The sequence below is a fragment of the Molossus molossus genome, unplaced genomic scaffold (assembly GCF_014108415.1).
Source record: "Molossus molossus isolate mMolMol1 unplaced genomic scaffold, mMolMol1.p scaffold_m16_p_7, whole genome shotgun sequence".
In the NCBI taxonomy this organism is placed as follows: domain Eukaryota; kingdom Metazoa; phylum Chordata; class Mammalia; order Chiroptera; family Molossidae; genus Molossus; species Molossus molossus.
In genome coordinates, this window is record NW_023425401.1 from 10474858 (window position 1) to 10502067 (window position 27210).

General features: G+C 56.9%; 1 protein-coding gene across 2 annotated transcripts in view; it reads right to left on the minus strand.

Moving 5' to 3' along the window:
- Nucleotides 1-3305: 3305 nt before the first annotated feature.
- The window catches only part of ADCYAP1R1 (ADCYAP receptor type I), a 46513-nt gene continuing 22608 nt past the window's right edge, over nt 3306-27210 (minus strand). Inside the window, exons 8-17 of one of the 2 annotated variants that reach the window (XM_036247186.1) lie at nt 26871-26968; nt 26371-26503; nt 25387-25540; nt 24939-24999; nt 24336-24405; nt 19715-19806; nt 10797-10880; nt 7853-7982; nt 5920-5961; nt 3306-4494 (exon numbers count right to left, since the gene is read on the minus strand). In XM_036247186.1, the coding sequence (XP_036103079.1) occupies nt 4306-4494; nt 5920-5961; nt 7853-7982; nt 10797-10880; nt 19715-19806; nt 24336-24405; nt 24939-24999; nt 25387-25540; nt 26371-26503; nt 26871-26968 (1053 nt within the window). In that variant the 3' untranslated portion in view covers nt 3306-4305. The remainder of the gene's footprint in view (nt 4495-5919; nt 5962-7852; nt 7983-10796; nt 10881-19714; nt 19807-24335; nt 24406-24938; nt 25000-25386; nt 25541-26370; nt 26504-26870; nt 26969-27210) is intronic. The other variant, XM_036247187.1, reaches the window with a different exon arrangement.

Below are 27210 nucleotides of genomic sequence, written 5' to 3' on the forward strand. Positions count from 1 at the left end.
AAACTACTGTTCGCCAGGCCGAACCCTCTCCCTTTCCAGTGTGCCTAGGGGGGCAGGGCCACTGAGCCGGGGGCAAGTGTGAGGCTTCTGGAAAGAAAGGACTTAACCAGAAAGAGAAGTCATTTGCCTTCTCTCGCTTCCCCGAGCCCGTGCTGCAGCAGAGCCCGCCATGAGATGCAGGTGCGCTTGGGGGATGGCCTTCCGGGCTGCAGGACGGCCGAGCCATCTTCCCAGTGACACACTCCAGAGGTCACCGAGGGAGCTGGCTCTGCCCTGGCTCGGGCCGGCCACAGCGGACATTTGCTATTTCGGGATTTTGTGATACGACTGGCAAGTTACAGCCACCAGGAAAAAAATGATAAGACATTTATTGAGTCATCTACAGCAATTTGACATCGTTAAAATCCAGACAAGGTTGTGAGCATTAATTGTGGCGGCAGTAGCAGGGAGGTCTGTGGGGTGGTCTTTACTGTGGGAGAGGACACCCAGGTTGGCCCGGCTCCCACAGGGGACCTGGAGCCACATCTGGGGTGCCAGGGGTGGTCCCACTCTGGCCCGCACAGGGCAAAGCCACAGCAGACGGACACAAGACAAGATACACACGGCCAAGCACAGACACATCCCAGGACTGCAGTTCAAGGCAAGGAGAAGGGATGGGCCCTGGGCCCACTCGAGGGATGTCCCAGATTGCTGAAGGATTTCCACGGAAGTGCCAGGGGATCCGACATCACCCACGAGGAAGTCTCCTTATCCTAACCCAAGAGCAAACTGAATCAGTGGATGGAGATAAGCCTGGAATTCCGTGTCCATCGGAGCCCCTGGCCTCCGCCTCTCCCCCCCTCCCCCATGCTGGTGGTTTTTACAAGTGGAACAAAGGTCACCCAGGAGGGCTCAAAGCAGTTGACAAACAGCACCGGGAACCTTTCAGGGGTCTCTGCCCCAACAGCCATTCCTACACCTGTGTGGTTATCAAAGCCCTTTATCACACAGGGTGTCTCCCTTCAGCTCCTCCCGGTCCCGTGGGTCAGAACAAAAATCACCCCCCACCCCTCATTTCTCAAATTAGGAAGCAGCGGCCCAGAGAGGTTCGGCCTCGGAGCGCAGGGCAGGGGTGAAGCCCAGCACAGCAGGTCTCCCCACATCACGTGCCCGTCCCTCCTCCCGTACTTCCTGAGCCAGAGCCTGTCCCGCGCGAGGCTGAACGTTTTCTGAATTGAAGCTTCGCCGAGGGTCTCGTCGGGGCTCACGTGCAGGGCCGGGCACATGTCTACGCCCATATCCTCCCACGAACCCGGACAGCGTGCTGGATCCCGGCCTGCGGCAGGCACCGGGCTCGGCCCACCGGTTTTTCCATCAGCCCAGCGGGGAATTTTGACCTGCGGATCTCCACGTTTTTTCCAGCTCTTGTACTTTGTGAACAGTCTCCCCAAACTACACGGGGAAGGAGTCCAGGCCAACAGCAGGCCAGTGGCAAAGCCGGCAGAGACCCAGGTCCCCGCTCCTGCTCAGGGCTCCCTGCGCGTCCGTGGTCATGAGGCCCCAGTGGAAGTTACGGTGACAAAGTGTCCTCTGCTTTCACTCTGGAGTGGCCTGGAGGGGCCAGTGGGCTCAGCCTCTCCTCGCTCTCCTGCTGGGGAGGGAACAGTCTAACCACCCCCAAGATCCTCACCCCTCACTCAGTGTGGTTTCTTATCCTTGTCCAGACCAGGCAAATACTGAAATCCTTGCCCAGGCCCATTCCCAGGAGATGACCGGTGTTTAGACAGAGAACCCGGAAATGCTGTGGGCTGGACCAATCATCTAGGCTTACTGCCCATTTTACAGATTTGGAAACAGAGGATCAGAGACGGAAAGGTTTTACCTGGACCTCAGGCTCCCCTCCCACTGCCTGTGACCCCGAAGGCCAGCTGCCTAACCTCCTGGGACATTAAAAATACAGCAGGGACATCTGCTCACAAGACTGGCAACAGTTGGCTCAGAGAGGAAAACAAAGCGACAAACCAATCGGAACCTGGAACTTCGACGAGGACCCAGGCCCCGGGCTCAGGCAGCAGCACATGGAACTCGGGGCTGGTTTGTGATGAGCTATATATAAAGTCAAAGCCTCTTTCCACAGTGAAGCAGACCTCCGGGTGGGGGCGGGGATGCTCAGGGGACCACTCGGGATCGGAAGGTGACCCTGCCCCACATCATGCCCAAGGCGCCGTCCAGGCGTCCCTGGCCCGACCCTTCCCTCTGGCCCACCAGCTTCCACTGTGGCCTCAAGTGAAAGAGACCGATGTTCCATTTCCAAGAATAAACAGCACCGCCCCCCAACACGTACAAACTGCACATCAAGGCCGTGGTGCTGCACACACAGGGAAGCACACACCCTTCCCCCGCTTTCGACTTGAACTGAGAATTACTCAAGCACAGAGCCTGGCTGAGCATCCGAAGTCCCCTCATCTCACAAATGGGGAAACTGAGGCCCAGACCGGGCGCGCTCTGGCCACAGCCTCAGCCGTCTAAGCCTGACATGGGCAGATCCTTTGTCCGAATCCCAGCCTGGGGCCCCTTCCAAGCATCTCCGGCCCCTCAGCGGGCCCCGGAGTGCAAGGTGGCCGATGGAATCCACTTAGGCAACGCACTTGTCTCCCAGAAAAGGGGTGGGGAGGGTGTCACGAGGCCAGGTGCCAGGTGGAAGGCCCACAGCACACCCCGCGGCCAGCCCGAGTCCCACATGTGCCCAGGACATGGCAGGCAGCCCCTTCCCCCTCCGGCTCTGCCAAGGCGCAGGGCCTCAGCTCGAACCCCCGCCGCTGAGCCCTCCTCCAGTCCCTGCGAAGGCCTCTCCAGAAACGGACAGATCCGCCAGCCCCAGGCCCTTCCTCCTCAAACCAGGCAAAGCAACATTCACCCTCCACCCAGACTGCACAAGCATTTCAGAGCACGGTCACGAACCAATCCACAAACACCCTTGGACGGGACACCAAAGGCTGACGGGGCACAAAGCCGCCCCGCGTGGCCCTGGCCCTCAAGCACTTGCCTCCCCCTCCCTGAACCTGGCCCACTTCATTCTCAGGCTGTGGGGAGCCAGCCACCAGCCTGGTGGGTGTGGCTTCCCCTTCAGCATCTAAGACACCTCAGGGTCCCTCCGTGGTGACTCAATGGCAAGAGCACACACGGTGAGTTCTTTGCACGGGTCTCAGAGAGATTTCAGCAGCCGAGTCCCCGCCCAAGGAGCTGGTGGCTGGGGCTCTTCCTCGCGGGGGGGGGGGGGGGGGGGGGGGGCTGGGCCCTGGAATTGGACCCACGGAGGTCTAAGGTGCTCAGACTCACTGACATCACAGGAAGGCATCCAGTCCATCCTAGTCATGGCTTTGACGTTGGGGAAGTGAGGAGCCAGGGAGGACTTGGGGTTCTACGTGGGAGGTGTGGCTGGGGAGCAGCTTTTCTGAGGCATCCATCTCTCCCTTCCACAGCTGATGCCAGGGCGGGAGGGGCCGGAGGGGCCGGAGAGAGGCTGCCAGACGAACCCTTGCCCACCGCGAGTCAGGGTACAATAATGGAACGGTGAGGTCTTCTCGAGTCCTTCCACTCTCTTTCCGTCTCCTTCCCGACCACGTCCACGTTTCTAGTCCCATCAATTTTTCTTGGGCCAAATGAAAAGCACCAGAACACCCCCTGACCTTTTAGCCCTATACCCAAACCGCAGTCTCAGACTGGAGGAGCCCCAGAGGGGCCCACTGCCCTGACACCCAGGAGCCGGGCACCTGGACGGCACGGTGCTGGGTGAGCGCGAGGACACTCCACATCTGGCCGGCGCTGAAGGACTGTCATCCAAGCTGCACCTCCAGCTGGCCATGGGGACTGGGCCAGCCTGAGAAGGGCCCAGGTGGCCAGCAGGCTCCAGGAGTCCGCACTGAGGGTCAGACACTTTGGGAGGCCGTCAGGCAGGCCCCACCCGAACCCCCAAAGCAAGGTTGTCAGCTTCACGACCAGGTCAGGTGATCACGGAGGCTGGTGGAGATGGGGCAGGTGGACCTGGGACCTGCTTGAGGTGGGCAGGGACACTGGACGAAGGATGGAATGACTTTTCCAGATTTAGGGAGTATTTACATGTCTGGGGTCAGGGCCCAGGGGTCTGTGGTGGGTGGGGCCAGCGCCAAAATGGGAAGAGGGGGGATACCCATCTGCACCTACGTCCTTCTCCCCCCTCGGGGAGCCCAGCGCCCAGCCCAGGGCCTGCCCGAAGGGAGAAAAGAGGCAAACATGCGTGGCCGGCCTGCGCCGGCAGCCCCGGCCTGCGTGGACAAGGGAAGGGGTTCAGGTGGCCAGGTTGTCGGCAGGGAGGCCAGACATGCGGATCTGGGAGCTGCTCTTGCTCAGGATGGAGAGCTGGGTGCCCCCGTTCACCCCGCTGCTGGCCAGGGACGGGTGCCGGTGCTTGAAGTCCACGGCGAAGTAACGGTTCACCTTCCAGCTCCGCCACTTACGCTTGATCTCCGCCTGCACCTGAGGGAGCAGCACGCGGTCACCTCCGGAGGGACCCCTCTCCGACCGCCACCTGCCTCCCCCCGGGCCCTTCCAGACTGGCACGGACACCCTCACGGCACTTCGCCTGCTCCCACACTGCAGCTGGCGCCCCAGAGGGAAGGAAATCCCCGTGAGGACCGCCCGCAGCCCCTGGCCCCTGGCACTGTCTGAGCCAGCCCGCTACTGGCTTCCTGGGGCCGTGGCCTCCCGTGTCCACAGTCAGACGAGCCCATCGGGCCCTCAGAGAAGCCTGACAAAGCGGGCCTGGGGGCAGACCGACGGCGGCAAGGAGCCCATCCTGGCGGACCACCCACAGTCAGACGCACCGGAGAACTTGAAGACCCCTGACCGCAGACCGTGCCCACAGCAATCACACCAGCCTCCGGGGAGGCCTCGGCCTGTCTGACCGCTCCCAGGGGCTCCAGCATGCAGGCCGGTGGAGAACCACCAAACAGTGCAGCCCTCTGGGCGAACACAGCCCGGCTCTCAGGGTGGCGTGTGCGGGGCACGCCCCCTTTCGGCCTGGGCACCCCTCGGTCCAGCACCTCGGTGCAGTGCGTGGACTGCCCAGATGGCACCTTGCGGGCACCCGCCCCTCCAGCTCCAGCTCCCCCGCCCAAGCATCCATGGGATGCCCCGTGCCCTCCCACACCGTCTCCCACCTGCCTCCCGGTCCACCCTTGTCTGACCTCTCTGCAGGGGGTCTTGGAGCCCACGAGCCCAGTCCTCTCATTTCTCATGTGCAGCAATGCCGAGGCCTGGCCCGGGCTCAGCAGGACCGGAGCTCTGCTGCAGGACTCCTGTCCACGCCCCAAGCCACCCCCACCAGCCCCGCCTCAGCACCTCTGGGCTCTGCTCAAAGCACCATCCTGACTGGTTGGATCTGGAGGCCCCAAGAGCACAGCACGGGAAGGGAAGCATTGCCAGAAGGTTCCAGGCCTCTCCCCGTGGTCTCTGCCACGTCCCCAGTCCCCTGTCTACAGGGGCTGGGTTTGGGCAGGCTCCCCGCTCAGCGCCCCGCCCAGCGCAGCCTGGTGAGCCCCGGGCACCACTTCCTGTGCCTGCCTGTCCTCACGTCCCCTCTTCCTGACTAAGGAATCTCTTATGTCGAGAGCCCGCCCAGGCGGGCCCCACTCCCCAGCTGATGCCTTTATGGTGAGGAGGCTCCGCACCAGAGGCCGGGCCGTGGCTACACGACAGACAAAGCAGGAAAGACTCTGGCACCAGGGGGTGGGGGTGGAGGCTGTCAGGGGAGCCTGGCACCATACCCCCCCCACACACCCGGAGGCTCTGAGAGTCCGGGAGAGCCCCGGTCTGATTACAAGCCCTGACAGGCACACCCCTCCCTGACCCAGCAAGCCGCCCCCCACCCCCCTGCTGGAAAGCCAGAGGGCAGGGTCTTACCTCCCCATTCAGGAAGCAGTAGAGAACAGCCACCACAAAGCCCTGCGGAGAGAGCAGAGCACTGAGCAGGCTGGCCAGGAACCTCCGCAGGGTGGGGAGGTGGGGCAGGGAAGACTGTTGCGGGAAGCAGACACATGGGATCCTTTGGATGGGGCACCGCCCAGGACTCTGGGGTAAGATGGGCTGGTTCTGCTCAGATGGCCACAGCCATGGAGCCAAGTGGCTGACGAGAGTCCCCCCACTGACACCCCTGGCTTCGGAGCCTTTCCTTGGTCAAATCCCTCCCATTCCCAACGGCCAGCTCTACCCCTCTTCCTACCAGAGACCTCCCCTGAGTGCCCCAGAATGTTCTCGGGGTTCCCCCACCAGCCTGCAGGCCTCCGGAGGGCAGCCCCTCCCGGACAGCACGGCCCTGTGTTACCCCACCCTCCCCCCAAGCAGGTGCTCTTGGGCAGAGCACACTCGAGCACCGCGTGAGGCCGTGGCTGGCACAGGGCGCGGGCTCAGCCACCCGCTGTATTTTTCATGTGTGACCTTTGCACTCAGGTCTCTGGTGCTGAGACAGGAACCCGGGCTCTGACCCCCAGGCTGGGGCTTTGTCTGTATAACTCACAGCCTCGTCAGGCTAAGAATTAAAATGAGGGGAAGGAGAGACTCAAGTCAGATGCACAGAGGAACTTTCCGACCCTCAAGGTCAAATCGTGTTTAAAAGGTTGGGTTCAGGACAGGTGCTGTCACCTGCCTTCAGGACCCACGCATGTGCCCGTTCACGCGTTGTGCCTGTGGCACCAGCTCTCCTTCGCGCACTTGTTCACGACGCACCTGCCTATTCCTGCACACGCTGTCACTAGTCATCACTCTCCCGTGGGCCGTTTACTTGTATGTCCGCATGCTCGTGCACCAGTGCCACTCACACAGCACTCCGCGGCCCGGCCCTGTACTGGGGCCCTGGCTCGGGCAGACAGACCTCCAGCCTGCACGGGGTGCCTGGCCTACAGCCTGGAGCCAGGGCATGGACAGAGAGCTCCGGGGCTCAGGGGGTGCGTGGCCTACAGCCTGGAGCCAGGGCGTGGACAGAGAGGTCCAGGGCTCAGGGGGTGCGTGGCCTACAGCCTGGAGCCAGGGCGTGGACAGAGAGCTCCGGGGTTCAGGGGGTGCGTGGCCTACAGCCTGGAGCCAGGGCGTGGACAGAGAGCTCCGGGGCTCAGGGGGTGCGTGGCCTACAGCCTGGAGCCAGGGCGTGGACAGAGAGCTCCGGGGCTCGGGGGGGTGTGGCCTACAGCCTGGAGCCAGGGCGTGGACAGAGAGCTCCGGGGCTCAGGGGGGGTGTGGCCTACAGCCTGGAGCCAGGGCGTGGACAGAGAGCTCCGGGGCTCGGGGGGGGTGTGGCCTACAGCCTGGAGCCAGGGCGTGGACAGAGAGCTCCGGGGCTCAGGGGGTGCGTGGCCTACAGCCTGGAGCCAGGGCGTGGACAGAGAGCTCCGGGGCTCAGGGGGGGTGTGGCCTACAGCCTGGAGCCAGGACGTGGACAGAGAGCTCCGGGGCTCAGGGGGTGCGTGGTCTACAGCCTGGAGCCAGGGCGTGGACAGAGAGCTCCGGGGCTCAGGGGGTGCGTGGCCTACAGCCTGGAGCCAGGGCGTGGACAGAGGGGTCTCTTGAGGCCACTCCATGTACACGCAGAGCCACCAGTGAGGGATGGGGAGCTATCGTCTTAGATGGCCCAAGAGAGGCCTGGCTCAGGGGTCCCACACACCGCGACAGGCAGACCTCAGTGTGTTCTCACAGGATCCTCAGGCAGCAGAAAGGGCTCTCCCAGCTCCCTTCTAGTCTAGTGCTCTTATTTCAGAGGTGGAAACACAGAGGTCCAGTTTCTAGACCCCAGCAGGTTAGGGCGAGGGCCCTGAATCCCTGAGAGTTCTGCCCCCGCACGTACCTGGAAGGAGCCCAGGCCCAGCTCAAACACCAGTCTCTCCCTCTTGCTGACGTTCTCCGGGGAGAAGGCGAACACCGTGTAGTGGATTCCAAACAGCGGGATGAGCAGCAGGGTGGACCGGGCCAGCCGCCTGCAAGGAGAGGACACGGCATCTGCTCCAGGGCCACCAGCGCTTGGGCCAGAGCCACGGAGGGCAGGGAACCCGCCCCAGCCCTTCCTCTCCCCCAGGCGAGCCCTGTCCATGGACCCCTCAGAGTTCTCCCAAGTCCCTGGGGCCTGGGAGGGGCGGTGGCCAACAGTGCCTGGGCCCCGGAGCTCCCTGGGTGGTCCTGGGGACAGTCTGCAGGGCTTCTGTCCCTCTCGGCCACATCGGTATCCCAGGCAACGTGCGCATGTACGTAATTTACAGATACCCCTCAGGGGGACCGTGAGGTCGAGGCAAAGGTCAGAGGTGGGACACAGAAGGCTGGGGTGACCGTGTGGCGGGTTCCTGCCCCAGAGGGGGCTGCGTGGGCCTGAAGAGCGCAGCCCTCGGGGCCCAGACAGCTGTGTTCCTGAGCTGGGCGAGCCAGGGACACTCATGGAGAGTGACAGGGAGGTGCGGACAGCAGGGGGGTGGGTGGGGGCACGACCAGTGGACCACAGGAGAGACGTGGGCGGATCCTAGAAGCACTGACGGCCTGTGGGCGTGAATGATTCCCATCCAAGCAGGAGGAACCTGCCACCCAGGAAACGGAGTCAGAGAGAATGCCATCTGCAGGGGATCGGGGGCAGGGAGGAGAGAGCCAAAGGGCCTCTGGTCCCCAAAGCCAGCTCTCGGCAGGTCCCCTGCCTGCCCGGCCTCCTCACCTGGCGGGAGGGCTCTGTTCTGAGGGCGGGCCCTCTCTGCGAAGAGCGGGCTCCCAGAGGGTCTCCAAACATGGGACCCCCATCCGCCCACCCCAGCATACTGACTCCCTCTGAACCTCCTCACCGAGGCCTGCCCTGGGGTGTGGTCTCCCTGGGCCCCCGGAGCTGGGCGGGGTGCGAGGCTCAGCCTCCCCGTCTCCCTGCAGCCCTTGGGCCACCAGGTGGGCAGCAGGGCGTGGGGGTGCCATCGGATTCGGGGCAGCCACACCGTGTGCCCCGCCCCCTTCCCTATCCAGCTTTTCTTGGGGAGAAAGTTCTGTTGAATCTGGGCTCTGGGTCTCAGAAGCAAACCCTGGAGTCAGAGCGAGGCCCTTGGCTTCCAGAGGGAAGGAGGAAGGGAGGCGAAGAGGAAGGAAGGAAGGAAGGAAGGAAGGAAGGAAGGAAGGAAGGAAGGAAGGAAGGAAGGAAGGGAGGAAGGGAGGAAGGAAGGAAGGAAGGAAGGAAGGAAGGAAGGGAGGGGATACCGAAAAAAGGGAGGAGTAACCTAGGGAGACCTGCATGTGGACCAGGGCTCGCGCCTGGAAGGAAGAAGCCCCTGGAGGGCTGGGCGCCCACCCACTGTCTCCCTGCTCATGGGCAGCCTGCTCTGCAAGACCTGGGGTCCCTGGGCCAGGGCTGGTGCCGACAGGATGTGAGCGGGCGCCCACGCGGAGCCCAGGCACAGTGCTGCAGTGGTCACGCTCAGGAAGCACCTGTCCACGCAGGACTCGCCAGGCCGCACAGGCCTGGCATGAAAGGTTCAGAGTCCTTCCATCTGAAGGTCACTGGCACTCGGGCCCTGCTCACCTCCTGGCCCCAGAGCCTGGCCCCCGCAGGAAGTGTTGGCTAAAGAATAAACATGTTGAAAGAACAGGCAAGTGGCCTGGAAAGGCCAGCACGTGATCCTCTTGGGGGCCCCTCTGTGACCCTACTTTCAAGAGCAGCTTAACTGAGGGGGCTCCGGGGACGGTGGCCCTGGGCCATGCTACGGTCCCTCCCCTCCGCCCTCCCACAAATGGGCCTGTTTCCAGAGACGTGTCCTGAAGTTTGAGAAATGCCCCAGGCACCAAAGGGCCAGACCTCTCTAGCGTCTGTGGCGGCAGCAGGCGGCATGGGGTTGGTGTGAGAAACAGTGACCTCTCAGGCATGGGCTCCGGCCCGGCCCGGCCCCTGGCAGGTGTGGCGACTGGTGTCAGGGTGTCCCACCGCCCAGTCCCAGCATGCCACCTGCCCTCTGGCGGGGACTTCTGCCACTGACCCAGGGCACCCCCGTGACCCCTGTGGCAGGTGAGGAACTGGGTGGAGGCACATGAGGAGGTCACCAGGGCCCAGAGACAGTGACTCAGGCCCTGGTGTCTGTCCCCTGCTCCGAGGAGGCATCTGTGGCAGAGAAGTCCTAAGAAAATTCTAAGAAAAGCTTCCAACAGTCCAAGGCGACCACCCCCCCCCCTAAAGGGATGTCCAAATGAGGCGGCTGCTCCGTCAGGGACACGCTGGGGTCGGGTGACAGGACTCCCTGGTTCGGATCCTCACCCTGCCAATTATGTGACCTGTTCACCTCTCTGTGCTTCGGTCCCCACAGCTGGGGAGTGGGGTACAACGAGCACCCGCCTCCCAGGGCTGTGACGGGACTGAGTGAGCCGACGGCCCGTGAGTGTGAGTGGGGCCCGGGCAGCCAGGGCGCCGGGCCGGGGGGGGGACACACTGTGTGACCCCAAGCTCTGAGACCAGCAGACAGTCTGGCAGTTCCGAAGCCTGGACCCGGAGAAGTAGGACACTGGGAAGACCACACATCGAGGCAGCAGTGCCAAAGCTTCCAGGCCCTTCCTCAGCACCAGCCAAGCCCTGGCGGCTCCCTCAGCGGCTGCAGCCCGGTCCCCACGGCGCCCCTCCCGCCCGCGAGGTTGCAGAGAACTCACAAGACACAGACGTCAACATGCAACAGCCAGGAAGGGGCTCGGGCGGGGCTCTCTCCTCCAGCCCCGCGCAGGACGCAGGCTCAGGCGGCGGCATGCGCCCCCCCTCCCGGACACGGGCCACAGCCACGCACACTTACAGAGTAATGGTGGACAGTTCTGACATCTTGCAGGAGTGCTGCTGAGCCCGCTCTGGCCTGCAGTAGCATTTCTGCACGCAGCTGCTGGGTGGGACAAGATCAGCACTTCCGTCAGCGGGGCCGCGGGCAGGGGAGGGACTGAGGTGGGACCGAGAGCCGGGAGTGGACACGGGACCAGGCGGTGACATGGAGAATGAGGAAGCCGAGGGCCAAGACAGGGTCAGCTCTGGACACGAGAACACACGCCCATACGTGTACGCGTCTGTTCATGGACATGCACACACACTCACTCTGGGACCACCGGCGTGGGGGCGGGTTTGGAGAGAACACGTGTGTGCGGAAGGTGGGCCTGGGCTGGGTCTCAGGAGCTGGCAGCTGTCTCCAGAGTCAGCTCCATGGCCTTGTCGGGGTCGCCCAGGGCAACGCGACTGGAAACACCACGGCCCACGGCGCCCGGCCTTGGCGGACCGAGCCTGGAATCAGGCCAGCTGTGCACTGGATTATGTAGAGGGGTCCCCCCTCCCCACCTCTCTTCTTCCGCTGAGCCTTCCCCTGCCTCGGCCCCAGGGCCCTGGGCGCACGCGGAACAGGGAGCCTGGGGGGAAGACACTGTCAGTCTCGACCCGATCCACCCATCCGCGGCTATGTGCGTGAAAACTACGTCAAACTGGAACTGCTTCCTCACTGGCTTTGGCCACATGGCAAGGAGTCGACAGCTACATGTGGCCGGCGGGTCCCACGTGGGACAGCAGATGGGGGGCATTCCCACCACGCTGAGCGCACAGGCGCCCGGCACAGGGCAGGCAGATTCCCCCGAGGAGTTCCACGGGCGGGGGCTGGGGGCTAGGGGCACCTTCTGGGCACCGTCCCACTGCCTGCGGAAACGAGTCGTCCGAGGGGCACGCCCTCGCGGGCCCAGGCGCCTGTCCAGCTCGCCAGAGCTTCCGCCCTCACAGAGGCTCAGGCTGCATCTCCCCTTCTAGTCCTTCTCGGTCCTGCCTATGGCCCGGGCCACGGACACCTCTGTCCTTCTCTGACAAACGTGAGCGGGACCGAGAGCCATAGCATGTCATCTGCAGTTTCCGCGTCGCAAACCGTCCTCAGGCGGCATGTGGCCCGAGGTCCGGAGTGGCGGTCACCTGCCCCATCCGAGGTCTGACTCAGAGAACAGAAACGCCTGACAGATTCAGCTCGGGGAGCATGTCTAGGGTCTTGGGCGTGGGTGCGTCCTTTCGCTGAGGCGAACATTTCAATGTGAATCACACATTTCGAAGGTGGGACACGCCGAGGTGCGCCCAGCATCGGAGCCTCAGCAGGGGCTACGGTTCCCATGGACTAAACAGCACCTTTCAATCCCGCCGTGCTGAGGGGGGGACCGGCCCACGTCATAGACGAGGGGCCTCGCTCTGGGCCAGCCGCGTCCGCCAGCTTCTCGGAAAGCGGAACTCAGGTGCCACCCAGACCCACTGGTTCGGAACCTGCGCTTGAACCAGACCCCCGGGTGAAGCCTGTGTAGACCAAGTCACGTATTTGAGAGTTTCCCTCATGTGTCCTCAGTGAATGTCACAGGTCTGCTTCACACTCCGTCTACGTACAAAGGGACAGGTGGACACTAATAGTACGTCGTTCTTTAAATTACGTACACATACACACATGTAATTCAAAAGAGCTTCGCTGGGTGTTCAGGGACGAAAGCTCTCCTAGTCTTCCGGTTACTTCCGACCTTGCCCAGCCTGAAAGGGACGCGCCTCTCCTACGGTCAGGGCCTGATCCTCAGCCTGGGCCCGTGTGAGGCCCAGAAATCCGGGTCCGGGAGCCCGAGGGCCCGAGCCTCGGCTGCACAGTGGCCTGAGCCCTCACGCAGAACCCTAACCCTCAGCTGTTCTCCTTCGAGGCCTCTCCACCCAGAGCTCTCAAACATCCCTGCCCTTCCCGGGCCCTGGGAAGGGTCAAAACAGGCTCCTCTGATTTCTGCAAAGGGGGCGCAAGGCCACTCGGGGGCAAGTCAGCCGGAAACGGCCCCTGGTAAACATGTGTGCCTACAAGGGGGCCTGGGTGGGGGGCAGGACGCGGGGCAAGGAGGGCTCTCAGGACAGGGATCCAGGGACAGGTGAGGGCTCTTCTCCCCAAACACTCCCCTCCCCCCAAGTCTTCAATGACTCTGTGCAAAAGCACCCACTGAAAAGCAGCACAGGGAGTGCCAGTCAAGCCGGAGACAGGCATGAGAAAGGGAGAGATGTCAGGTTCTCTGGAAGTCACAACAGCTGGGGGAAGAGGGAAAAGGAATTTAATCAGGAGGAAGAGATAGAGCCAGGCTGGCGGATGAGCTCAGTTCCGATTTGCATCCAAGGGAAGATAAAGAGACTCAGATAAGAGTGCTGGGTGGGGGCTGCTTGGTGAGCAGCGCCAGCCCGTGCACAGGGGCGATGCCGGAGCAGGAAGTCAGCGTGCCCTGGCTCCTGGGCCTCGTCCTGCCAAGGCTCTGCTGCTTGTCTGCAGGAAGGCCAAAGCCATTTCCAGGTCTTGGCACTGCCGCATGTTACCCAGGGATGCAGCACCTGGTCTCTTGGGCCCCTGCTGTGGTCTCAGGCCAAACTCCACGAATGCTTTAGTGCCCCTCGTGTGCCAGGCTACGCGGCTGGAGCCCTAGGAAACACCTGCCAGATGCAAGACAGAAACCCCTGCAGGGAGACCTCTGTGGGTCCCACCCGTCTAGTCACCCTGACCCTGGTGATCAGTGTAGCATTGGATGTGACAAGCCACAGGATATCATGGTCTCGGCTGAACATTATAGACTCCCTCCTGAGGCTAAGATGCCGTGAACCCCCAGAACCCAACCCAGTCCCCAGGGAGGTACTCCACACCACATTGGTACCCCCATCAGAAGCCCAGCCTGGGGGATGGGGCGCCTGAGCTCAAGGCTCAGATTGGCCATTGACTTGCTGGACGATCTTGGGTGATACCACTTTCCTTCTCTGGGCCTCCATTTCTCTATCTGCAGCATGGGGGTAACCATTCCCTGCCGCCAATCCCTAACAGGGGCTGGGAGGATGGGGTGCTCCTAGGCAGGGGAGAGGGTGCTTCAGAAGTGGAAGGTGGAGCCCCAGGTGAACCAGAAGCATTAGGAGGTGTCAGTTCCCGAATGAAGCTTCCTGGCGCCCTCCGGCCCAGCCACGGGAGTGCCTGTCTTCAGAGGTGAGTGTCGTCCTGACACTGGGCACATACGGCCCTGCTGAGCCAGCTATGACATCAGTGTCAGTTCTCGCCTTCCTCTGCCCTGGGGACCATGGAGACCCCTCTGTGGGGTCCGAGGGGGATCGGATGGGGTTTCCCTCCCCCACACCAGACCCAAGAGGCAGCAGCCAGTGCGGGTCTTCCCAGGAAGACCACTGGGAATACAGCCAGTCTGTGCAGGGCCAGGCCGAGTCTACCCTGGAGCCCCCCCCCCCCCATTCTGAGTCAGCTGGCTTCTCAGAGGTAACCCTGGTCCCCAGGAAAAGGCAGGCTAACCCTGACCCAGCCCCGGGCTGCGCTCTAACCCCTCCCCAAGACCCACTTGAGCTGAGCACGTGCTGAGCCCTGACACAGGCCCACACTCCACGCCCAAGGCCTGGCCCCAGAGAAGCATTGTACCAGGAGCACCGGCTGAGGGAGTGTGGGTGGCTCAGCGCCACTGCCCAGCCCCCAGCAGGTCCTTCTGAGCTGGGTCGGGAGCGCTGTCTCGTCTACGGAGGACAAACCCTTAGCATCTGAGCAGCTGGAGCCAACCTACAGGAAAGGGAGTGAATGCTGGTCTGAGGGCACAGGCAGGGGGTCCTCTCGGGCTTTCTTGGGGATTCCCAGGCTTAAGTTTGTTCTGGAAACAGAGGAAAAAACCAAAAAGCTGTTGGTAGATCTGTAGGTCTTCTCGGCCCAACACATAATTCTGGTGGCCCAAGAAAACTCAGGCACAGTCCTAAAATCCTCTCCCACCACACCCTGCCCTTTCCAATGCCCCCATCGTCTCCCCTCCCCCACAGCAGACACCGTGCAGCTCAACACCCTCCGGGTGGGCAGTTTTACACAGGCTGGAACCCACTGGGGCCTCTTCTTCCAGGCAGCCTTGCGCATATACTTGCTTAACACCATCTTCTCGCCTGGAAATTCCCTGGGGTCGGGAACGATGGTGTGGTCAAGCATGGAGTCAAGGGCGGCCCGCAGGCTATGCCTCATGCCTTCCTACTGGGCTGGCTGCACCTCCCTGCCCACTGGCTCCCTGCACTGACAAACAGGGTTACACTCTGCATACACACGTTTTAACACCTGTCTCGCCAGACCCTCTGGGTGTTCGTTAGCATTAAATGTGCATGGACTGACTTGCAGGTGCTTTCCAACACTCTGCATTCTTAGCAGCACTGTCCCTGCGATGTCCCCTCACTCCCGCCAACAGGGCCTCCCCGACCCTGGACACCCTCAAACACGTCCTTGAATGTAACAGGATCAAGCTGATCCCCTGTCCTGTGTCAGCCTCCCCACCCTAGCCGGCAGACCATATCCATCCGAGGTTTTAATCTTTGGGGCTTGAGTTGAGCACGTTTTGCCTTTCTCTATACAAAGGATTTACGGAGACAGGAAGGGGAGTTTTCACACGATAGAAGCAACCAATTGGCTGGCTCTTTACACAGCTGCGTGCAAGTGTGCGGACATACCTTGTTTCATTGTACTTCGCAGATACTGCTTTTTTCCCCACAAATTGAAGGTTTGTAGCAGCCCTGTGTCAAGCAAGTCTATTGGTACCATTTTCCCACTAGCATTTGCTTACTTCCTGTCTGTCACATTTTGGTAATTCTTGAGCTATTTCAAACTTTGGTGTCGTTATTATATGTGTTATGGTGATCTGTGATGAGTGATCTTTGATGTTGCTTTTGTAATGTTTCGGGGCTCTACAAACCAGATAAGACATGTAATCGATAGATGTGTGAGTTCTGACGGCCCCAGCGACTGGCCGTTCCCCAGTCTCTCTCCCTCTCCTCGGGCCTCCCTATTCCCTGAGACACAATATTGAAATGTGGCTAATTAATAACCCTACAATGGCCTCCAAGTGTTCAAGTGAAAGGAAGAGTCACACATCTCTCACTTAAGTCAAAAGCTAGAAATGAGTAAGCTTAGTGAGAAAGGCATGTTGAAAACTGAGACAGGCCTAAAGCTACACCTCTCGTGCCAAATAGCCACACTGTACACGCAAAGGACACGTTCTTGAAGGAGAGGAAAGTGCTTCCCAGTAAACACATGAATGATAAGAAAACGAAACAGCCTTATTGCTGATGTGGAAGTTTCCGTGGTCTGGAGAGAAGTTAAAACCAGCAGCAACATTCCCCTAAGCCAAAGCCTAGTCCCGAGCAAGGCCCTAACTCGCCTCGATTCCGTGGAGGCTGAGCGAGGTGAGGAGGCTGCAGAAGGAAAGTCGGAAGCTGGCCGAGGCAGGTCCAGGAGGTGCAAGGAAAGGAGCCGTCTCCCTAACCTCCAAGTGCAGGTGAGGCAGCAGGTGCTGACGTAGCAGCTGCAGCACGTTACCCAGACACCCCGCCAGGTAACTGACGAAAGTGGCCACACTCAACAACGGGGTTTCGGTGTGGGAGAAACAGCATCTCTTGGAAGAAGATGCTAGCGAGGACTTCCATAGCCAGAGAGGAGAAGTCAGCGCCTGGCTTCAAAGGACAGGCTGACTCTCCTGTGAGGGGCTGGTGCAGCTGTGACTTTAAGCGAACCAGTGTTCATTTACCACCTGAAAGTCCCAGGGTCCTTAAGAATACGCTAAATCTACTCTGCCTATGCTCTGTAAGTGGAACAACAAAGCCTGGACAACTGCACATCTGTTTACAACATGTTGTACTAAAAGTTTTAAGCCCACTGTTGAGGCTTACTGCTCATAAAAAAAAAGATTCCTTTTGAAATATTACTGCTCGTTGACAATGCACCTGGTCACCCAAGACCTCTGATGGAGATGTACAATGAGATTATGCTGTTTTCATGCCTGCTGACACAACGTTCCTTCTGCAGCTCAAGGATCAAAGAAATAAATTTCATAGCTACAGCTGCCATGCATAGTGATTCCTCTGATTAACCTGGAAAAAAAAAACTCAGAAAACTTTCTGGAAAAGATACACTATTCTAATGCCATTGAGAACACTGGTGTTTCATGGGCAGAGGTAACAAATACCAACATTAATAGAAGTTTAGAAGAAGTGGATTTCAACCCTCCAGGATGACTTTGAGGGGCCAAGACTTCCCTGGGGTAAGTCCCTGCAGAGGTGGTGAAACAGAAGAGACCCAGAATGAGAAGTGGAGTCAGAAATGGGACTGAACTGCTGTAGTCTCAGGATAACACTTGATCGGATGAGGAGTAGCTTCTCATGGATAAGCAAGGAAAGTGGTTTCTTGGGATGGAATCTATTCCTGGTGAAGATGTTCTAAAGATTATTGAAAGGACAACAAAGGATTTAGACTATTACATAAGCTTAGTTGATAAGGCAGTGTCAGGGTTGGAGAGGACCGAGTCCAATTTTGACAGACGTTCTACTTTAAGCATAATGCTATCAAATACTATCCCATGCTACAGAGAAATCACGTGTATAAGAGTCGATCCATGTGCCAAACTTCACTGCATCTTAAGAAATTGCCACAGCTGCCCCGGCCACCACCCTGTCCAGTCATCTGCCATCAGTAGGGAGGGGAGACCTCCCAGATATCTACATTGTTTTTTAGACATACTGCTACTGCACATTTAATGGACTACAGTATAGTGTAAACATAACTTCCCTATGCACTAGGAAACCAAGCAAGTGTGCGACTCACTTTATTGCAATATTCACTCTGCTGTGCTGGTATCGCGCCAACCCCACAATGTCTCTGGACTGTGCCTGGAGGAACCATGTGCTGATTACAACGGTTCTTATCTCGGCAGTAGGAGGGCCTGATAGGGCTCCACAGACCCAAGTCTGTGATCGCTTAGAAATCTGGCCCCAAGCTTCTCTCCCATCAGACCCTGGCAGCCCTGACCACCTGGGGCAGGATGTCTGAGCTGGTGAAGTGTGTCTTGGCATCAGCAGAGTGTCCTATTTGGGGTGTGGCTGAGCCTTGGGTGTCTTTGCACAGGAAGAGTGAGGGGAGCTGGAAGAGCCCCCAGAGACGAGGTCCCAGGCCTTCGAAGAAGAAACCGATGCTAACAGAAAGGGGGGAGGGGTGACCAGGCTGCTAGCGCTCGGAGGCGAGATGAGGCTGACAGCTCCGCACCGGCTTCAGACCCCTGAGATAACTGTTTGTAGGAGCCAATCCGCCCTCAAGCAGGAGAATGGGGCCAACACAAGACACAGTGTGTGATCTGGACGGGGAGGCGAGGAGAGCAGAGCAGCAGGGCCCTGCGGAGTGGGGCCCTGACACCAAGCAGGAATGACGTCTCTAGGGCAGTCAGCTAACTGCAGGGAACAGGTCCCACTGGGCCCCCAGGGCAGGGCCTCGGAGCCTTAATGACGTATTACGGATGAATAGTTTTTGTCTATATAACATACACAAATAAATAAAGGTTGATAAAACTTGCAAAAGTATGAAAAAAAATGTAAGCGAATAACTGAACAGGAGGGGTTCTTTTCCAAGTAAAGGAATCGTCCTCATGCAGAAAGAACAACGCTTACCAAGCCGAGCTCTGTGCTCCCCCAGCCCAGCGGAAGGGCTCCCGCAGCAAGCAGTGCCCGGCTGAACACACAGACCACGGGAAGCCCCAGCAGCCTTAGGGAAGGGTCCAGGATGGGCTTCTGAACAGTTTCTGCCTCTCTCTCCAGGAGAATGGGTGGGTGGGGAAACCCTCTGCTGGAGTCTCGCTGCTCCACCTGACCACCGGGCAGCTGTTCAAGTTCTGAGCCCCAGGTTAGGGGCTCTGATGAAGGCAGGACAACGCCCCCACTTATGCAATGAGAATATCTCAGCTCCTTCTAACCTGCCCTCTTCTTGAAAAATGAGGAAGCAACATCTGTGTCTTGTACCCTGCCCACGGACAGGCCCCAGAGACTCCCCGCAGGCTCTCTGAGCCCATCTGGCCCCTCCAACCAACCACAGGGGACGGACCTTCTGCCCCAGCATCAGAAGTGCCCCCACACCCACACACCCAGCTGGCCATGCTTCTGATCATGCAGCAAGAAGAGTCAGGTGGAAGGGACTCGGTGGGAGAGGGGTGGGACAGAGCACAGAGGGGTCAGTGTTGGAGACATGACCGCAGGACACTTACAGGAGACAAAGCACAAGGCAGCAGAAGTGAAGAAGACCCTACACTCACTGGTAAGAGGTCACCTTCGAACCCCATCATCCCAAACATATCAGGTATTCCTTTGCTCAGGGAAGAGGGAGTTATAGGAGGAGGACCAGACCCCCAAGTAGAGCTTCCCTGAGGGGAGGGGAAGAAACGTATTCCCCCATTCCACTACCCAGACTGGAGAGAACGTCCCTGTTCTCTCTGGTGGGGACTCACTGGTGGGGACTGGAGCAACCTGCACACACTGGGCTGGGGTGGGAACGTCAGGCCACCAGTGATGTTCATGAGCTTCCCAAAGAACCAAGAGCCCCAAAGGAAATCCTGCACACCAAGACCTCAACTACCCTAGAGAATCAGGCAATGTCCATCTTGATTTTCCTAGGGTGACCTGTCGTCTGTCGGTCTCTTCCCCGCTCTCTCTCTTTTCCCTTCTATGTAATCACCATGTGGTTGGGAGCTCCTGGGTTGGCTGAGGAGAGGCGGGCAACTAGATTTTAAAGGCACTTTAATCAGAAAGGAATCTTGCCCCATGGTTGGCTGCCCAGTCCGCAAACCCAGGCCCTCCTCCTGCGGCCTGAGCGCATGGCCCTCACGGCTGTTGGAAGTGACTATGACATTCACACGTGGTACTTACAAGTAGATGCTGGACTCATTGCCTCCCATGTCTGGAGACTGAAGTTTCTGCACGAGGATGAAGATGATGCCGACGAAGAGCCCAAAGTTCACCTGAGGAACAAAGGAAAGCAGATGGAAATGATCTGGGCAGAGACTTCCCACATCCCTGCCTCTGCGTCGGCTCTTGTTCCCCCAACGAGGCCCACCCCAGCCAGTCGAGAGCCCTCTAGACTCTAGATGGCGCTCACATGTGCAATGGAGAAGAGACAGAAGGAAAAGAATTCCACAGGAGGACTGAGAAATGGGAAGGACCATCATGAGTGAGCCAGGAAAGGGAGCAATTTCTGGAAGAGAAAGAGCAACTAGCTCGGCCGGTGTGGCTCAGGGGATTGAGCGTTGTCCCATGGACTGAGTCCTGGTTCGATTCCCGGTCAGGGCACATGCCCGGGTTGCGGGCTCCATCCCCAGTAGGGGGCGTGCAGGAGGCAGCTGATGGATGTTTCTCTATCACATTGATGTTTCTATCTCTCTCCCTAAAATATCAATAAAAACATTAAAAAAAAAAAAAGAGCAAATAGGGTCGGGATGATGGAAAAATTCCAATGCCAGATCGACAGAGAAGAGGCTACTGCAGAGGTGAGAGCTGCCTTCTGGAGTAACTTCAAGTTCAGAGTCACTGACTATGGGGAACCGGAACGGACAACCACACACATTATTAATTAAAGGCCTGTCTGGGAACAGTAACAGCAGCATTTACCTTCAGAGAAAGATCAGGGGCAAGGCTCTCTAAACAAAGTGGGAAACAGTGTGGGCAGTGGGGAAGGAGGGAGATGAGCCAATCAGCGGAAATGAGGCACCATGAGGGGACCACACAGCGACCTCTTCTGGATGCAGCCAAGCGATGCTCTGAGAAAAATGGAGAGCCTAATGCTTACTTATTTAAAAATAATAAATACTGAAGGTAAAATAATTAAGCATTCAAATCAAAAGCTAGGGAAAGAGTACCACAAATTTAACTTATACAAGAAAGAAATGAATAAAGATAAAAATTCATTGTAAAGAAATAGGAGGGGGAAGTAAACTTGATCAATACAAGTAAATTTCAATGTTAGGTCTTGCTTTGTTTATTTGTTTGTTTTCTCAGATCTATTAGATTTATAAAGCATGCCACATGAAGACAGGGATCTGTCAGTCACGTTCCCCACTGCCTGCCCAGTGTGTACTCAGTGCCTGGAATCTAGAGCAGTGAAGACAGGGATCTGTCAGTCACGTTCCCCACTGCCTGCTCAGTGTGTACTCAGTGCCTGGAATCTAGAGCAGTGAAGACAGGGATCTGTCCGTCACGTTCCCCACTGCCTGCTCAGTGTGTACTCGGTGCCTGGAATCTAGAGCAGTGAAGACAGGGATCTGTCCGTCACGTTCCCCACTGCCTGCCCAGTGTGTACTCAGTGCCTGGAATCTAGAGCAGTGAAGACAGGGATCTGTCCGTCACGTTCCCCACTGCCTGCTCAGTGTGTACTCAGTGCCTGGAATCTAGAGCAGTGGTCACCACTAACTGCACGTGTGAGTCCATCCAAAAGGGAAAAGAATGTAATTAAACAAACCAACCAAAAAAAAAAAAAAAAAAGAGGCTAAAACAACAGATGCATAGACTAGTTTGAATCATAAGAGGAAATCAAACAAAATGGGAAGATGTAAAGTAACAAAAGCAAATCAAGGAGATGTAGAAAATCCAAATAGAGCAATAACCTCAAAAGAAATTTAAGAAGAAATCAAGGATGTGTGCAAAAAAAGGCACTAGGCCCAGATCACTTTACAGGTATTTCAGAATACCTCTAAGGGAGAGGCAGTGTACACACTGCGCCATTGTCTAAAAGCAAACAAAAAGAGAAGCTCCCAAATTACCTATGAGGCTAACCAAAAACCCTGCTTCAAAACACACACGCACACGCACACACACAGGCACATACCTAAAACCAGAGAATTTACAAAGAGCAATGCAAAAACTATAAACAAAATATGACACACAGAATTTGGCAATGGTCTAAAAGAACAAACAGATTATGGCCATAAAGATTGTATGCCAGAAATACAAAAAAACAAAACAAAACAAAACAAAACAAAAACCTAATATTTGCTACAGTAACAGATTAAAACAATAAGCTACCATTATCCCTCAAAAGACTGGCGACTAGTTCAGTAATCATTACTTCAACAAAGACATGAGAAATGAGTGCTCCTGTCTCTGCTAGTGGAGGGCATTTGATATCTGTAGAAATGTTAAATGTATACAGCCTTTGTCCCAGAAATTCTATTCCTGGAGATTTATTCTAAAGATATGCACACAGGCTCAGCAATACGCACAACTATGTCCATTGCAGCATTGTTTGTAACAAAAAAAAAACAGTGAAATACTAGAAAAAATGTCCATCACTAAAGGAAAAATTACTTCAATAAATCTCGTCAAAACACATTTGATAAAATTCAACTCCTATTCCTGACTTTAAAAAATACTCACTGAAACAAGACAGGAATAGAAACTTTCCTAATTCATCAAGCAATAACTTCCCCAAAATGTAGCAGACATCCTCAACAAAACCAAGGAATCAATGGCATAGTCATTAGAAAGAAAGAGTAAAAACCATTTTCATTTAAAGATTGTGTAATATTCTACCCTGAAAATCCGTGAGAAACAACTGAAAAGGGATGAGAACTAATAAGAGTGTTTTAAAAGGTAACCAAGAAAAGAAAAAAGAAAAACCAAAAGCTTCTCTCCATATCAGTAGTAACCTACTAAAAAACAGAATGAAAGAATGAGACCTGGACACAATAAAAGCAGACTGGCTGGATTTCTCTTCAAGGTAAATTCAACAAGACGACTAGAAAACTACAAAATGCCTCTATGAGAAATACAATAAATGGAGATTCATGCCATATTCTTGGAGAGAAAAACTCAGTATTTAAGAAAATCAGTTACAGTTGTCCCACCTTATCCACGGGGGATATTTTCAAGACCCACCCCCCAGGGGATGCTTGAAACTATGAATAGTATTAAACCTTATATATACTATGTTTTTTCCTATACGTACCTATCTGTGATAAAATTTAATTTATAAGTCAGGTACAGTAAGAGATTAAGAATACCTACAATAAAATAGACCAATTGTAACAATATACTGTAATACAAATTATATGAATGTGGTCTTTCTCTCTCTCTCAAAATATGATAATCCATCTGATCACTGGGACGGCTGCGAAGTGACTGACATGTGTGTCGCCTACACAGTGAGGACACGCTGGATGAAGAGAGGGCTCATGGCCGGGCTGACAGCTCGAGACAGCAGGAGATTTCATCATGCTACTCACAATGGTGTCCACTTTAAAACTTGAGAATTGTGTATTTCTGCAATACTTTATTTAATTTTTTTTCTAGACCACAGTTGACTTCGGGTAACTGAAATCTTAGAAAGTGAAACCGTGGATAGCAGGGGGGGAAAGGGGACTGTATTTTCCAAATCACTTTATAAATTCAATGTAATTACTACAAAAATCTCAACCAGACACTTTATTTTTTGCAACTTGCCAAAGGATTTGGAGCCCACCTGGAAAAGAAAATGTGCAATAATATTTTGAAGAAAAGAAGAATAAAGCATACCAGATATGAAAACATGCTATGTTACAGTGACTAGCCCAATGGGGTACTGGCCATGGGGAAAGTCAGTAGACTAGTAACATAGAATAGAAAACTGAAACCAAATGAAATACAGTGAGTGCTTGTGACGCAATGGCATTTCACCATATGGAGAAAGGATGATCTACTCAACAAAAAGAACTGAGAGGCTGGAATGCCTGTCCATTGAAAAATAAAATACAATTAGGCATCATTTCAGATCAAAGAAATAAAATGTCAGCTGGATTAAAGCATGTAATAACCCAACTGACAAAAATGTGACAGAACAATTAAGAAGCACGTCTTTCTGTCTTCGGTCTGGAAAGCCCTCCTTAAACAAGAAACAAGGCTTGGCTTTGTACAGAGACAGCCTGACAGCTTCCCTGTACAAGAATTATGCCATCTTGGAGGTACACTTACTACACGTATACCAAATGTAGCATTACCATCCTTCAAACATAAGAAAGACAACAACTGGGCTAGAAAAATAAACAAATAAATAAATAAAAAGGTAATAACCAGAATAAAAACAGATGGTCAATAAATGATTGGAAAAAATGCCCAGTGGCACCAGCAATGTGGAGAAATACACATGAAAGCATTAAGCAACTGTGAGCCCCCCTTAAGACTGTGCAAGAATGGAAATGACTGATAGTACAAGTGTACTCGACAATTGACCCAGCAAATCCACTTCTAAGGATTTATTCTAAACAAATATCACATGTGCTCAAAATTATGCACAGAACTGTCCCTAGAAGTATCTTTTGTGAAGAGGAAAAAAATGGGATAATATAAATGGCCAACACTCTCAGGATAGCTAAATAATATGTCCATCCATGTTGCAGAATATAATGCAGCCACGAAAAAGGAGGAGGTTGATTTGGGTGGTGACCTTTTTATTTCCTCTCCTGTTGTGCCTTTTGGCTCAAGCAACCATCTCTTCCCCACTCCTTGTCCAAAGGACACTCACCATTATGGAACCAACCACAGGGCCTTTGATCACCCACCACAGAGGTGTGCTGTCATTCATATCCCAGCAGCTGAAAGACAGACAGAGGAGATTATGCACAGGGGACAGGACGCCTGCAGCTGGCTCTGGCCCCTGGGTGATGCATTTTCCCTGCAGCTCCCTGAGGAGGGGTGGCTGGAAGGAGAGCCATCAGGTGCCGGGGGCCTTGCTGCTGCTCCCATCAACGCAGGGACTGAAGCCCGAGAGCCAGGGTCACCAAAGGGCTCCTGGGCAAGGGCCACATTCTCCCTTCAGACCCAGGGCTCTTGGGGGGACAACTTTCCCCTGAACCTTCTTCCTGCCCTCCTAAAAGGAAAACAGACCCGCACTGGGCCCAGGGACAGAGCAGGGCTCTGAACCATGCTCGTCTCCCTGCCTTCTGGGGAGATGCAGCTGGGTGGAGCCGGCTGTGGTGGGCTCAGGGTGATGGGTGGCCGGGGCTGGGTGCCATCGGGGTCTGCATGGGCTGGTGTATCTGGGGCAGTTAACAAGGAGTCAGGCAGCCACGGAGCACCCACGTGACGCCCTGCCTGGGCTCCAGCCTGCTCCGGGACGCGTACTCACCCTGTGTTATCCAGGTACAGCCTCAGCGCAGCCCACGCCGACACACATATGGTTGGGGACCCTGCAAGAGCAACAAAAGGAGCCCCGTGATAACAGGGACACCTACAGGTCCAGTGTCCCCCTGAGACGGGGGCTCCCGGCAGCTGTTGTCCCCCTCAGACATGGGGTTCTGACCACAGGCATGTCTCCCTCTCAGACCTGGAGTTTGGGGGACCCTAGCTGTCCTGACACCCAGGCCTCCTAGGGGTTCATCTCTCCCCCTGACCATGGCCAGGTCGCCTCGCAGAAGGACCCCTGAGCACATCCTCTGTGGGTAGGAGAAGCAAGAGAGAGTCCACGGAGCAGGTGTGCCATCAGCGGGGACAGCGAGGTGCCTCCTCCTCCGGCCTGACACTCCCCGATGGGCACCCAGACATGCGTGACCCTGAGGCCTGAGCTGGCGACCTACCCCAGCCGACCATGGTGTACCAGTAGAAGTATCTCCTCTCGGGGAAGAAGGTCTCCACCAGCAGGGTGAAGAGGTACAGGCCCTCGATGAACAGCCAGAAATAGTTGGACACGACGCAGTAGTGGAAGAAAACCATTATGGCCTTGCATTCCACCTGCCGAGAGAGCCGGGGGGGGGGGGGGGTGAGCCCCGTCCCCTGCCCCGCTGAGCCCTGAAAACCCAGCCCACGGGGCCAGGAGAACCCTGGGCCCTTCAGCTCAGGCCTGCGCAGGCTCACACAACACCCCTGGACTCCGAGAGTTTGACATTGCAGCAGCCCCTCGTTCTGAGTGGAAGCTGCCCATGCAGGCAGCACTGCCCGTCGGCAGGGGGCAGGATGGGGTGAGCACGAGGCCTCTCCCCTCCCCAGGTACATTCTCCCGTCTTCCTACCCCTTCCCCAGCCCCACAGGCTGGGTGAGTAGGCAGGTCCCTGTGGGAGGCCCCTTTATAAAATGAGGGCTTTGGACATCACGGGGTGGGGAGGATACCTCTGGCCCCCCGAAATCTCACAGAGACCTCTTCTCAGTGTGCCCTCCCAGGTCAAGGCCCTGTGCTCTGGACTGCTTTTACCATCCTATGTCATCAAAACCTATCTTCTCTGCTTACCTCCAAAGGTCTGGGGTCTAGAAAGCAAGCCAGCCCATCAGCCCCTGGGCTCCATCATGGGTGAGGTAAATGACCAGGGCCAGCCGGGCCCTCTCTCTGAGCCTGTGTCCCTCCTTGGCCGAGTGGGGCCTGGCCTGTCTACCTGACCTTCAGCTGCTCTGCCAAGGGCAAGTACATGCTGAGGGACAGGCGGTGGCATCCTGCGGGGGATCCCTGGCTACAGTGGCCTCGTGATCCCTCCTGGATGTCTGCGCTCGCTGGGGACAGCGTCTTCACCTACAGGACAGCCCCAGACGGCGGGGCGTCCGGGCGAGCCTGGCGGGCTCAGCTCACTCACGGTGGAGACGAAGCAGTGGTTGCTGTCCTGCTCCTCGTAGAGGACCCAGTCCTTGATGAAGACGGAGATGGCCCTCAGCATGAACGACGCGAACAGGTTCATGTGGATGAAGTTTCGGGTGCAGTGCAGCTTCCTACGCCGGAGGGGGAGAGGCCTTGGAGCAGCGAACCCCAGCACTGCGACCCGCACTCGGGGCCAACGGCGTGGCTTTGTGTCAATGGGGTGTCCCCCCCGCCACACCTTCCTCCCTCCCACCTCTGTTCCAGGCCCGTCACCTGGCCCCATGACCCGAGGCCAGACCTCTCCCTCCAATGACCTCTCTGTCTAGACCAGGCAGACACAGCAAGGCCTGGAGGTCTCCTGCCCTGGACAGTTGCCCTCTCGGGGCCCTAGGAGCGGGGGCAACGCCTGGAGTGGGAGCTGCAGGACCGCGTCCAGGGGCGCAGCCAGGACTCTGCGCTGGGGTGGGCTGTGCTCACTGGACACTGCTAGAATCTCACCGGAAGCGACACAAGATGACCATGGCAGTGGTGAGGGAGACCAGGGACGTGCTGTAGCCAACCGTGTACAGGGCCTTCACCGACAGGTAGTAGTAATCCTGGAGCAGGGCACAGGACAGACAGGGTTAGCCCGGTCCCCCAGGCCTACCATCCAGCTCCACCCCCTCTTCTCTTCCTGCTGATATCACCTCCTCTGCTCCCCCATCAGTGCCTCTACCACCGGACCGCCCCAGCCCCCAGTGCCCGCTGAGCGGCTCCCCCTCTGCACAGTGTCTGCACCCCTCAGACGCTCAGTGCGTGCTTCTGAACGCACTCACTGCCCTGGCCTAGAGCAGGGTCC